The 13,218-nt window shown below is 41.5% G+C and overlaps 1 protein-coding gene across 1 annotated transcript in view; it reads right to left on the reverse strand.

Annotated features, from left to right (window-relative positions):
- The window catches only part of MYRFL (myelin regulatory factor like), a 146,888-nt gene that overhangs the window by 16,145 nt on the left and 117,525 nt on the right, over positions 1-13,218 (reverse strand). The window contains exons 16-19 of the mRNA XM_039472239.2: positions 8,285-8,370; positions 4,708-4,782; positions 4,560-4,612; positions 4,264-4,443 (exon numbers count right to left, since the gene is read on the reverse strand). Of these exons, the coding sequence (XP_039328173.2) occupies positions 4,264-4,443; positions 4,560-4,612; positions 4,708-4,782; positions 8,285-8,370 (394 nt within the window). The remainder of the gene's footprint in view (positions 1-4,263; positions 4,444-4,559; positions 4,613-4,707; positions 4,783-8,284; positions 8,371-13,218) is intronic.

The following is a 13,218-nucleotide window of genomic DNA, read 5'->3' on the forward strand; positions in this document are numbered from 1 at the left end:
AGATATTACTCTGCATCCCACTTAGAGCTTTTCTAAGTTTTTTTTTTTTTTGGTTACCCTTGAATTCCTTTTTTTATTCTTTAATTTTTAATTGGTCTTTAATGCCTTAGAAACATCTGGCTGAAAAGAACAGTTTCCTAGACTTCTCCTCTTTTGTATTTAGAAGCCCTGGTGTTATACAGTACCCTGAACAGAGAGGAAGAGTAAACCAGCAGCAGAAGAGAAGAGGCTTTGCTCAGACACTGAAATATCCCACATCAGGGACATTGCAATGGCCAGAGGCACTTGCCAGGAGGAGGCAGAAGAGGCCATCAAGTGAATACTTTCTGCACCTTCTATAGTTGATCTCAGGTGCATGCACATCCCATGTCCAAATCAATGGACTCAGGATGGCAATTGGGAAGGAACTCAGGACAGGGATACAGAACTAATAGGTTCTTTGACTATAAATGCCACATAAGTCCTACAAATGCAACGTAAGGGGACCCAGATTTCAATTCCAACTTTTCTAGAAAGCTGAGGAATCTTAAGCAAGATCTAGTGCCTCCATTTCAACTGCTGCAAAATGAGTAATTTGGTATAAATCAGCAGTTCTGATATTGGATCCTTGGAACCTTAGGTGACTGCCTAAAGGGGTCTGTGGTGTTGTCTATAGACTTGAAAAGCAACATCTCTCCTACAGATTTGTACTATTTTTCAAACACCACTGTTGGAGAAATAAAAACAATTCAGTTAAAAGCTTAACCAAATTTATAGTTACATTTGCCCTTTATGTGTTTTCTCAATCACATCATTGTAAAAGTATGCTTATAGTAGAATCTCAAGGCTGAAAAGTCAGGTGCCACTCACGTAGCTGTTCTCTGAGATTCCATGACTAAATCTCCAAAAGTTTTCGGGGTTTCTGAAGACAAAAGTGAATCAAACATTTGAATCCTTTCCATTTTTCTCCAGTTGACAAAAGGAAGAGGGAACGACTTTCCCAGTGTATCGCAGAGCCTAGTAAGGCAGAACTTACGTTGCATTTGTAGTCAAAGAACCTATTAGTTCGTCTAGGTGGACACAGCCTGGCACCATGGAGCAAATTTTCTTTCCTTAGGAATCACTTCTTTCTTTAGGAGTTTACATAGCTATAGAAACAAGATAAGCAGATACTCATCTTGTTTCTAGACTATTGTTTTTAGGAGAAAATTTCTAAAAACAATAATAAATTAGTATACTTTTGGAAGAATTGTATATAATCTTATGGACATGATTATACTTGTAGCCCTTAAGTTTCTATAATTTTTTTAACATGAAAATTCTGTATTGTCACAAAGAGAGCACAAGACTTGATCTGGTTTAATAAGGGCTATTCTTCCCAATATAGACATGCATTGCTTAACTATATGATTCTGGGAAATATGTCATTAGGCAATTTCATTGTTGTACAAACATCACAAAGCGTACTTCACAAATCTAGATTGTACAGCCTACTACACACCTAGGCTATTTTGCTTCTTGGCTGCAAACCTGTACAGCATATTACTGTAAATACTGTAGGCAATTGTAACACAAGGGTAAGTATTCCTGTATCTAAATATATCTAAATGTAGAAAGGATACAGTAGAAAATAGAGTATAAAAGATAAAAACTAGTCCACCTGTATCAGCAATTTACCATAAATGGAGCTTATAGGGTGGAAGTTGCTCTGAGTCAATCAGTGAGTGAGTGGTGAATGAACGTGAAGGCCTGGCACACTACTGTAGACTGTATAAACACCATACTTTTAGGCTATACTAAATTTATAATTAAATTTAGCTTACTGAAACTTTTTTACTTTTAAATTTGAAAAAACCTTTTTGCCTCTTGTAATAACACTTAGCTTAAAACACAAATGCATTCTACAGCTATACAAAGATATTTTCTTCCTTTATATCTTTATTTGATAAGCTTTTTCTATTAAAAATTTTTTTCCTTTTAAGCCTTTGCATTAAAAACTAAAGTACAAATACACACATTAGCCTGGCCTACACAAGGTCAGGATCATCAAGGCAATAAGAATTTTTCAGCTCAGTTATTATCTTACGGGACCACTAGTGTGTATATGGTCCACTGTTGACTGAAACGTCATTATGTGGCAATGACTATATTCCCTCAATGTGAACAGCTAGTTACTTCAGGAAAGAACTTGTTCAGGAGTCAAGAAACCCTTGAAAATGCAGAGTGGACTAGTCTACGACTTCTTCCTCTTCAGGAACTTTTATTAGTACATCTCTCACAGGCGAGATGGTCTCCTCAGAGGACTGCTTTCAGAAAAGAACATCAAGTGTCCCCAGCATGGACTCCCAAGGTAAGAAAAGTGTTTACCAGCCACAGGGTTCCATGTGCTTTCACAAGGGATAAAAGCTTAGGGGATTTTTGTGATAGTTCTAGATTGTTTCATATTTTAAAATATTGAGAATATGATGACTGAAATGAATTCCTTTCTTTAAAATGAACCTTTGTTTTACTCTACAGTGATACATCTGCTCCTAGGTTCAATCAAAAATAGTTTTCATGAGAAAAGCTCATTGCCTCCTATTGGTGTAGGGAAAGAACTCTCTGAGTCTCAGCTTCCTGACTAGTTAAAACACTGGGATAATAATGGTACTTATCTTGAAGGCTTATGAAGATTAAATGATTTCTCATGTAAATTACTTATTTGCATAGAGTAATACTTCATTACATCATATAATCATGATGATGATGACAATTTGTAAAAGTTATTTAACCGAGACTAGGATATGGAATAATGTCAAAAGGGAAAGGAAATTACACTGTACCCCAACATTTAGCCACTGACTATATTCTATGTAGGTCATTAGCAGCACTTATAAGTATTTTGGTTCATTTCTCCAGACTTGTTAGGTATGTTCTTCCCCATCTGTTTTAAAATTAGACATGACTAATGTGATGTGACTGGCTTTGGCCAATAAAGTATAAGCAGAGGTGATATGTGTTAACCTAGGTGGAAGCTATTAACAGTCAGTACATAATTTGCATTGTTGTTTTACCACAACTACAGAGACTGTGGAAATAAGTATTGTGATGGAGTCTTCATCAGCCAGATCCTAAATGACATGATGACCAATAACCCACTTTTGATTCACATTTGATACATACGGTGAGTCAGAATTAAATTTTTGCCATAAGAAGCCACTGTTATTTGAGAATTGTTGTTATGACAGTATCCTAATCAGTAAGCCACAGTAATATGTATCCTTGCTAGCATCATCATTAATACTACTTTAGATAGTTATTAATATGTATATACAGAATAACATTTCTAAAAACAATAATAAATTAGTATATATTTGGAAGAATTGTATATAATCTTTTTTTTTTTTTTTTGAGACGAAGTTTCGCTCTTGTTACCCAGGCTGGAGTGCAATGGCGCGATCTCGGCTCACCGTAACCTCCGCCTCCTGGGTTCAGGCAATTCTCCTGCCTCAGCCTCCTGAGTAGCTGGGATTACAGGCACGCGCCACCATGCCCAGCTACTTTTTTGTATTTTTAGTAGAGACGGGGTTTCACCATGTTGACCAGGATGGTCTCGATCTCTCGACCTCGTGATCCACCCGCCTCGGCCTCCCAAAGTGCTGGGATTACAGGCTTGAGCCACCGCACCCGGCCAGAATTGTATATAATCTTTTGGATATGTTTACACTTGAAGTCCTTGATTAAGTTTCTATAATTTTTAACACGAATATTCTGTTACTTGAAAAACATTGTATTTGTGTATGTATGTGTGTGTCCCTAGGAGGAAGAAGAAAAAGTTATTCTGAAAGTGGAATGCCAACCTTGTGTTTTTCACTGACTTAAATCTCACCCTGAACTCTAAATTAGAGTTTCCAAAGTCTCTTACATTTTGCCCTAGTTGGTTTGGGCAGAGAGCCCAGATGCCACATCATTTTAAAAATTCTAAATGAGCCAAGAAACTCCACCCACACGCATGTAATTACTTTGCTTGTGCTACTATGACTATCCTTGCTGGCAGTGCACAAAAGTGAACCTTTCACTTGGTGAAAATTATAAGTACTTGAATCAACCAAAATTTCATTCCTAGGCAAGGAACTTGATATTACAGATGATTGCCAGCTTGCGTGTTTGTATTTTAAAAGATTTTGCCACCCCAAATAGAAGCATTATCTGGAACCATTAATGACCATCTAAGCAAACGGTGACAAGAAAAACAACCTGAAGTTCAAAGCTCTAGTTGCTTCTCTTTGAACATCAATCACTTACCTGACCATTGCCCCTGATGGAATTCCTTGTCTTCAGATTGTCTTTGCGCAGGACTTGAAAACCCTCTTTTCATTCCCCAGATGGGGCAGCAATAAGTCTCCTGACACGGCAGGATTTCACAGAAAGTAATTTCAGGTACTCGTAAGGAGGCCGGTGTGGTTACCAGGGATGTATTAGGTGCTGCAAGGCATTGGGCAGAGGGGAGGGAAGCAGGAAGGTTAACCTGAGAGGCTGGTTTCTTCTGTTGACAGTTCACATGAAACCGGGTCTGAGGGTGAGGAATGAGAAGCCTTTACCTGAGGACAAGGCTGTGGGCAGCAGAGCTGGCTCCCGAGAGCTTGTGACATTGCTGGAGAAAAAGAATGAAATGATTAACGAAAGATGCCTGCAAAAATCCTTCTCTCCAAAGGAATTTTAGGCCAGAAAACTGAACTGAACTCTCACCTTGGAGGGAGATTTGGGGCACGTCGGTTTTGATCTTTTAAGCTAAGTATATAAAGGACGACTATCGTCAAAGCACTGTCAAAAAAAAAAAAAAAAAAAAGCATTATGTGGCAGATTTGTTTCCAGATATATCTCACACATCCAGCTGGCCAGAGATGTACTCTCACAGGCCACACAGATGGGAGCAGGGGGGAGGGGGTGGCCACGGCTGACAGAAACACCATGGAAACCAGCACGGTTATGCTTTCTGCCCTGGAGAGAAAAAGCCCTCGGCTTCCTGGAGCTCAGAGGCTCCTGGGTTTCTCCATGCTGCTGGATTTTCCCACAGAGCAGCCCCCTGGCCCTGGCAAGCTGTCTCAGAGGCGCCTGTCACTAGTGGAAGATTACAAGAGGAAGCGTGTACGCTGCTGGAGGCAACTGCTCCTTGCAGGAAAGAGTCAGAGCAGTTTGTGTCCCGCCAGCGAGGGCACTGGCACTGTCACCCTGGGAGACGGAAGGCGGCACAGGTCTAGTCCGCTGTGGATGCCAAACCCTCTGGTTGCTGCTCTGACATCTTCCTTGCGGCTGCCTGTCTCTTCAGAGCACCATACACTGAATAGGTCAGAGGAAAAAAAAGAACTGCCAGAAAGTATTTGTTTCCACACTGTGAGACTTCAAAATAAGGAAGATGTCTTCTCCCCCATCATCGAAACTTATATATCCTAATGGAAGCTTTCCTTAAGGGTTGTGAGCCTTGGGAAGCTATTCCCAAATCCTCATACTTCGTGTTCTCCTCCTTGGGGGGGCATCTTTAGAACTCTCTCACAAGTCACACAGAAAGTCTGCTGATAGCGTTACAGCTCCACTTTGTACTAGGCTTGAAAGAGTTACCTGAGTTGACTTCTTGCCAGTTTCACGTCACACCTGGTTCTCCAAACCCTCATTATTTTGCTCCCCATCAAAGGTGCTGGATTTACCATTAGGATACACACACACACACACACACACACACACACACACACACACATACACACTGGGCCATATGTTTGAATTCTGCTCATAAAAAATAAATTCCTGAAGTGTTCTCAGCAGCAGCTAGTTACTGCCCAGCAGGCACAACACTGCCTGAGAAAAGTGGTGCTGAACCCAAAGATGCTGTCAGATAAAATTTATAGTGTCATCATGGTGATTGTTTGCTGTGGTCCAGTCAACAGAGGCAGGAGACAGATAAATCCTAGGCAGACAGGGGTGGGTCCCTAGTGAAAACCCACCTTCAAGCCAAAACAGCCTGAAACCCTCAGCCCAGAGTGAAAACAACTAGTCCTGTTTTCCTACTCTCTTCTGATTGGTTCTAACTAAATAATGCCTTTTAACCAATTGAATGTTGCTTTCTCCAGTAATACCCAGGGCCTGCCCCACTCCCATCCTGTGCCTATAAAAACCCCAGACTCAGTCAGTAGAGACAGAGCTAACCTGACTTTGGGGAAGAGATGACCTGACTTCAGGGAAGAGATAACCTGACTTTGAGGAAGACAACCTGAACTTTCCATCCCCTCTTCAGCTCCCTTCTCCACTGACAGCTGTTTTATTTGCTCAATAAAATTCTCTGTTCTCATTACCCTTCAGTCATCAGTGTGACCTCATTCTTCTCGAATGCTGGACAAGAGATTGGGACCCATTGAGTGTGGGTGCCCAGAAAGGCTGTATCATTGGCCCTCTGCCCTCACCAGTGGAGGGCAGCTGCCCCACGCGACAAGACCAGGGGTCAACTGAGCTGCTAACACACTGCTGTGCATTGGGCTGTAGACGGCAGAACTAAAACAGCTAATCAGCACACGAACACCTTCCTGGGGCTTCAGGGTCCCAGACACCCTTGCCTGGGCACTGCCGTGTTCCCCTGGGAGTGACATGCCTGGTCTGGCCACAGGCCCTGCATGGCGCTTGCTTGCTCCTGTATCAGTGCCTGGAGTGGCCGCCCAAACCCCACATCCACTTGCTCATGTGCTCCCACTCAGGTGAGCACGATGGGCCAAGTAGACAGATCAACCCGGCTGCGAGTCCAGCAAAAAGGCTGAGAAAAATCCTGTGTCACGGTCTCCACTTCTTTGTTCTCCTGCCTCTCCCACTCTCTATCTCCCCATTCTAACTCTAAAATACTCTTTATGATTTGTGTCCAGCATCTGCCTCAATGCATACCCCAGAAAACTTCTAGGACCATAGAATGAGATGGAAATCTGCTTCGTTCTTTGGGGACAAACCCTGGTTTTGACCCTGTTCAGGTATACCACAGGCCAGAAGCAAGATAATATACCTAATACCTTCCATTGACGGTCTTAGTGGTAAACAATATTGGAAATCATAATATCTAATAAGCATGTTTAAAAAGCAGTCTCTTTACCTTAAAATTAGACTTCTTATAACCTTTCCACTGGGCTGGGAATCTGTGGCTCTACAGAATGCTAAGTATGACCACTAAGACAGAGGTTCACATGCTCCTGAGTTGGGAATCCCAGCAAGAAAAGACAAGCACACTTAGGAGAAGAGACAAGTGCAAAGGCTTCTCATGGGAATTCTGGGCAGTGATGTCGAATCCTTGGGTATCTCCCTCCAGTGGGCAGTAGCAAGTCAAAAGTGAAAACACTAAGGAATGAGAAAGGCACAGATAAAGCTACATTATCTTCTCTAGCTAGGACACTGCTTTAGGTCAAGGAACTGGAAGTACCATGAGATCACAGCTTGCTTTGCCCATGAGAATAATTGTCTTCCCTAAGACAAGCCCCAGAAGCCAGTTCTTTCCCATGCTAACAAAGCATTTTTTGAGTGACAGATAAATACCCTTTCACCATATGAATAGTCAGACTAAGAACAAAACACGTGAATTCAAAGGCCCAGAGAAGACAGGCAAGAGAACACAGCAAGATGACCAGGTCTCAAAAGCCCAGTGTGGTGGGGGAGGGGAATCACAGCAGCAGAAGGCCAGAGGCCTGAGAAAGGGCCTTGCATTCTAGCGAAGGCTGCTTCCTGCCTTTGCGGGCTACAAAGGAGGGATGGTGTCAAAAGTTCCCCAATTTGCATGGCACATACTGTTGTCTTCACTGTATTGGTTTGGTTTAACTCCATCACGTGGTACATCTTGGTGTTCCTTTGGTAAAAGGCCTTCACTGAAGAATCCAGAAGAGTTATCGTAAATATGAGTGACCAGGGGAGGGTGGATTATACCTGATTGCCTATTTAACTTTTAATAGGCAAACTTCTTTCCCCTAAGTCAACATAAAACAAAGTTTGAGAAAACTCTTTGTTTTCAATGCTAAGAAAGATACTCCCCCCCAAACACACACGCAAAGCATAGTTTGCTGCTGAACATAGCAGTTAATTGAAAAAAAAAAAAGTCACATTTAAATGCAGAAAGCCAGTGCTTTTTTCTTCAAAATATGAGTTTTCAAGAAGGGTTCCCTCATTTTTATACTATCAAAGTTCAGTGTCTATAGGGCTTCTTGTCTTCAAAGTAAACAGGCCAGTCCCCAGTTCACATGTGATAAAAGAAACATGGGAAGGAAAAAAAGAGCTTGACATAGAATAACAGTGAACTTTTTCTTACCAAAACGCCATCACAGCAATCAGAGTTATAACCAACGTCTGGAAAACCCAGTTCGGACATGCCTGTCTTTTTCCTGAAAGACAAACCTATAAAAAGGTTCAGTAAAGAGCAGTGATAAATTAGCAACTCTGTGAGAAGGGAGCCTGAAGAATTGCTCCCAGTAGGGGTATTTACTGCTCTCTAGGGATGGTTTGAGTGCTTGCCTCAATTTACATCTCTTTCCTCCCACCTGCCTCTCTAAAAACAACATTCTTTCAAAGTCTATCTCAAGTCCCTCCGTTTCCTTGAAATTTTATGCTACAGCAATCCCTCTTTTCCCTGACATCCTGCAGACAATAGTCTATACCACTCATTGGGCACTTCTCTTTGCAGTTCTAAGAGAAAGGGGAACCTGACACAAGGTATTGTCAGACCACAGGTGTCCAACTCTTTGAATAGGATACTCTTGAAAGTCAAAAGATCTTCAAGACATGAAGAGATGAATCCCAATGGAGTGATTTCAGGTATCATGACAAATGATGAAAAAGGTTTTTATAGAATGAAATCCCACTAAATACTCCTTTAATTACAACACCGGTATTCAATTTTTCACCTATATATACAGATATCTCTGGGCCTGTGTCTCATTTATTCTTATATTCATTCAATAAATATTTATTGAACAGTATTATGTACAACACTATAGGAGACATGAAAATGAGTAAATTATAGTCTCCAGGATGTAAATGAGACAAAGCTTTAGGACTGATACATATTGGCATAAAAGCTTGCATATGGAGAACAGGCTAAGAGCTGCAGATTGACAGCTGTGGAACTGCTGGGGAATCTGGCTGAAGAGATAGGAGAGGTTTTCTGCCATCTTAAATGAGGTGCTACTTAAGTATGAGTTTCCTACAAATGCAATAAGTAGTATTATGTCTGCTCCCTTCTGCGGATAGAGGACAGAGTTATGCTTTTGGTCATTAGGGTATTAAAAGGTGGTAATAGTTTTAAACTGGTTCTTGGTTTAATTTATTGGGCTGATATCTGACTAAAGAAAATGTTCTTCAGCATAACATAGGGTGGGGGACTGGATTCAGTATACTGTTTTTTTTTGTTGTTTTTTTTTTGTTTTTTTTTTTGTTTTTTTACCATGTACACAAACCCTTGGGGCTATTATAACTGAGTTATCCTTCTGATGACCAAGAAGTCAATGGTTTATACTGTTCTGAGGTCTCACAGAAACTGTTCTGAGGACGTCTTAATAGTGTACTATACAGAGTAGAAACTCAGTGAAATTTGTTGAATTGACTGGAGTTAAATAGCATAGTCTCAGGATAAGCGTTGTCTCCTTTGGTCTACCCCCACAGCTGCTGAATTATTTTAAGTCTCCATGCTTTTGATCAAAATCCTTTGACCTAATATAAATGGCCTAAGACCTGGAGTCAAACTTGGAGTTGCATCTTCAAGTTATCTAAATGTCATTGATCCTCATTTTTTTGGAGCTGAGTCTTCAAGTTACATAAATGTCCTTGGTCGTCATTTTCTTTATCAATGAAATAGGAACAATAAAATAATGGCTACCTACTTTTCAGAGTTACTAGGTACAGCCAATGAACAGTGTAATGACTCTCAAATTAAGGTGTGCATAGAATTTCTGTGGTGCTTGATAAAACCCTAACTACCCTAAATGTAAAATTCTGATTCGAGAGGTTTTATTTCAGGGAAACTGGGGGTTAGGAAACTGTAAGAAGTATGATAATGAAAAGTATTTATTCATGTTCATTTTTTTTTTCTTAGATAGGGTCTTGCTGTGTCACCAAGGCTGGAGTGCGATGGCATGATTTTGCCTCACTGCAGCCTTTATCACCTGGGCTCAAGTGATCCTCCCACCTCAGCCTCCCAGGTAACTGCAACTATAGCCACCAAACCCAGCTAATTTTTAAATTTTTTGTAGAGATGGGAGTCTCACTGTGTTGCTCAGGCTAGTCTTGAACTCCTGGGCTCAAGCAAAGTATTAGGATTTTGCTTAAAATCCTAATACTGCTCTGGCCTCCCAAAGTATTAGGATTACAGGCGTGAGCCACCATGCCCAGCCATGTTCATTCTTTCCCTTTCCCTCTCCTCCTCCAAACAGTCAGTGAATTCTTACTTGAATCCTGGAGACTTTCCTATCTCACCATGAGTCCTACTTACAGGAAGAATAACCCACAACTCTTGGAGGTAAGAAAGAAGAGGAGCCCTATTGATTGGGAGCTACATCAAGAGACCTCAATCTTCCTCCAGAATGAACACCGTCTTGGCCAGCATTGGGAGCTATGCTGAAATAAAGGCAGGGCCTAGCCAGGCTTCTTATCATCTGGTAAAGTCCACTAACTGCCCACAACAGCAATTTACTCATTAACAAGACCCCCACCGTACCCCAGAATACCACTACTCCCCACTTGCACACAAGCATTTCAATGACCCACAGAGGCCCCAAGGAACAGAGGACACCTAGGAGATGGGTGGTGGCATGGAAGAAAAAGTGAACCTCACAGAAAGAGCTGAGATCTCTTAGCAGGTCAGCACAGAGGGAGAAAGTACTTCAGTTATTTGTATTTTATTGAGCTCTCTGGACAAGTCTGAAATAAGAATCGTTGACATACTGAGTTTGAACACATTAATAACACTATTGAGCAGCACTTACCATGTGCCATGAACCCTTCTAAGGGCTTTACCTATACCAATTTATTTAATCCTCACAATAATCCTCTACAACCTTATGAGGCCAGTACCTTTATCAACTCCATTTTAAAAATAGGAAAAACAAGACACAGGAAGGCTAAGTTTCTCACTCAAGATCACACAGCTGATAAATCACACAGCCAGCAATTTGGACCCCCCAAAAAAATTAGCTCCAGAATCTATGCTCTTAACCACAATGTTATGCTGCCTCCTTTTTACCATCTGTTAAAAAAAAAAAAAAAGGAAACTACACAGCTTAGATGTTGCTATTACTCAAAAGGTCTTCATGCCTTCTTTGTTTTCAGCCTTATCTTTTACTATCTTCCCTAAACCACTCCCACCTAATCCTTCAAGGGAGCCAGTTCCAGCCACCAGACTTTCATTTGTGGCATTCCATCTGTAACTTCTCCTTCAGTTTCATTGCTGTCTAGCCAAAGCTTACTCCTCCTTTAAGGTTTAACTCTTTTTTTTTTTTGAGACTGGAGTTTCGCTCTTGTTACCCAGGCTGGAGTGCAATGGCGCGAGACGCAACCTCCGCCTCCCGGGTTCAGGCAATTCTCCTGCCTCAGCCCCCCGAGTAGCTGGGACTACAGGCGCATGCCACCATGCCCAGCTAATTTTCTGTATTTTTAGTAGAGATGGGGTTTCACCATGTTAACCAGCATGGTCTCGATCTCTTGACCTTGTGATCCACCCACCTCGGCCTCCCAAAGTGCTGGGATTACAGGCGTGAGCCACCAGGCCCGACCAAGGCTTATAAACCTTATAAACCTCCTGACACTCTGAGCCTTTGCAGCATTGATGACATCCACGTACAACTGTTCTTCATATTTTCCCTGGCTACAATGCCATTCCTTAGAAGAGATCTGACTCATCTTTTCTGCCTCCCACATGCCCTCTAAAGTAACAGCAAGAGGTCCCTGAGTTGAATGGGTGCTCTTTAAGGTCTATATGAGGCCCTGACCCTGGGAACACACCCCACCCACATACCCAAGACACTGAACCACTTAAATGTTTTCTAATTTCATGCTTCTGGGAACATTTTCATACTGGGCTTCCCACTCATGTATTCATTTGACAAACATTTCTTGAGTGCCTACTATATGCTATAAAGAGAATCTCTTTATTTTGCAAGATGGGTGCAAGATGGGAGCTATAGAGACTGCAGGTGAGCAAACTGTACCTATCAGGGCTGCCATGGATGTGGATGCCACTCCCTCCATCCCACTGAAAACGGTTTAGTCCAAAGGGCACCTTTCCTACATGATACTTCTAGTGTTTTGTGTTCTCACCTACTGTGTGCTGGGTGCTGTGCAAAGAGCTTCAGCTCCTTCAAACCTAATTTAAACCCTATCAACCATCTTTGTAAATACTATAATTGTCTCTGTTTCCCAGTGTGGTTGAGAACCTTACCCCAGAGCACCTCTATGTATGTTTTTACCTGGGTATTTGTGAAGCTTATCAGCTGCATAATACTTCACTCATTTTTAGTAGAAGAATTTTGAACTCTTCCTGAATTCTTTTAGAATAATTCAACACAGTATAGCATGAGGAGTAGAGAGTAAACTGAGGCAGTGGCACAAATATCAGGTCAACCTTTAACAGGGTGTCAGTTAAGGTCATGAATATCTTCCCCAGGGAAGGGCCACCTTTAGGCCACTGCTGGATCAGAGGGAGCAAGCTGAGTTTTGTAGCTACTTACAATGTGCTGCTAGGAAGGGTGTTTGTAGCTTCTCCCTTACTGATACTTCTCTGTGATGGAGAGGGTATCCTTCAAGTTAACAAATGATTAATCTCCACTTTAACTATGAATATTATCCTACTTAATAAATGCTCTCTTTATTCATGAAGAAAACCGTCACATTTTAACCTTTGACAGCAAGTGAATACCTATTCTTCCATTTGCATAGTTAGTACTAAATAGCAAAGGGAAAGGAGGGATTTGGGAATTAGCTGAAGTCCCTTTGGGATCTCCTGAAGCCAAAGATAAGAGGGTGGGGGCAAGGCATGTGCACAGATCCCGAAGCACAAAGCCATCTGTGCACGGAAGCTGCTAGCTTCGCCTGAAGGGGACAACATAAACCAAACCTGCAGATAATAATTCTAAGATTGATATATTCTGTACTCGTTTCTCTAAACTTTGCTTCAAAAAGCTGGTTAACATCTACTAGAGGGCTAATATTTAAACACCTGCAGTACATAGGATACAAATTATGGATTTTCTCAAC

Source organism: Saimiri boliviensis, chromosome 7, assembly GCF_048565385.1.
Source record: "Saimiri boliviensis isolate mSaiBol1 chromosome 7, mSaiBol1.pri, whole genome shotgun sequence".
Classification (NCBI taxonomy): Eukaryota; Metazoa; Chordata; class Mammalia; order Primates; family Cebidae; genus Saimiri; species Saimiri boliviensis.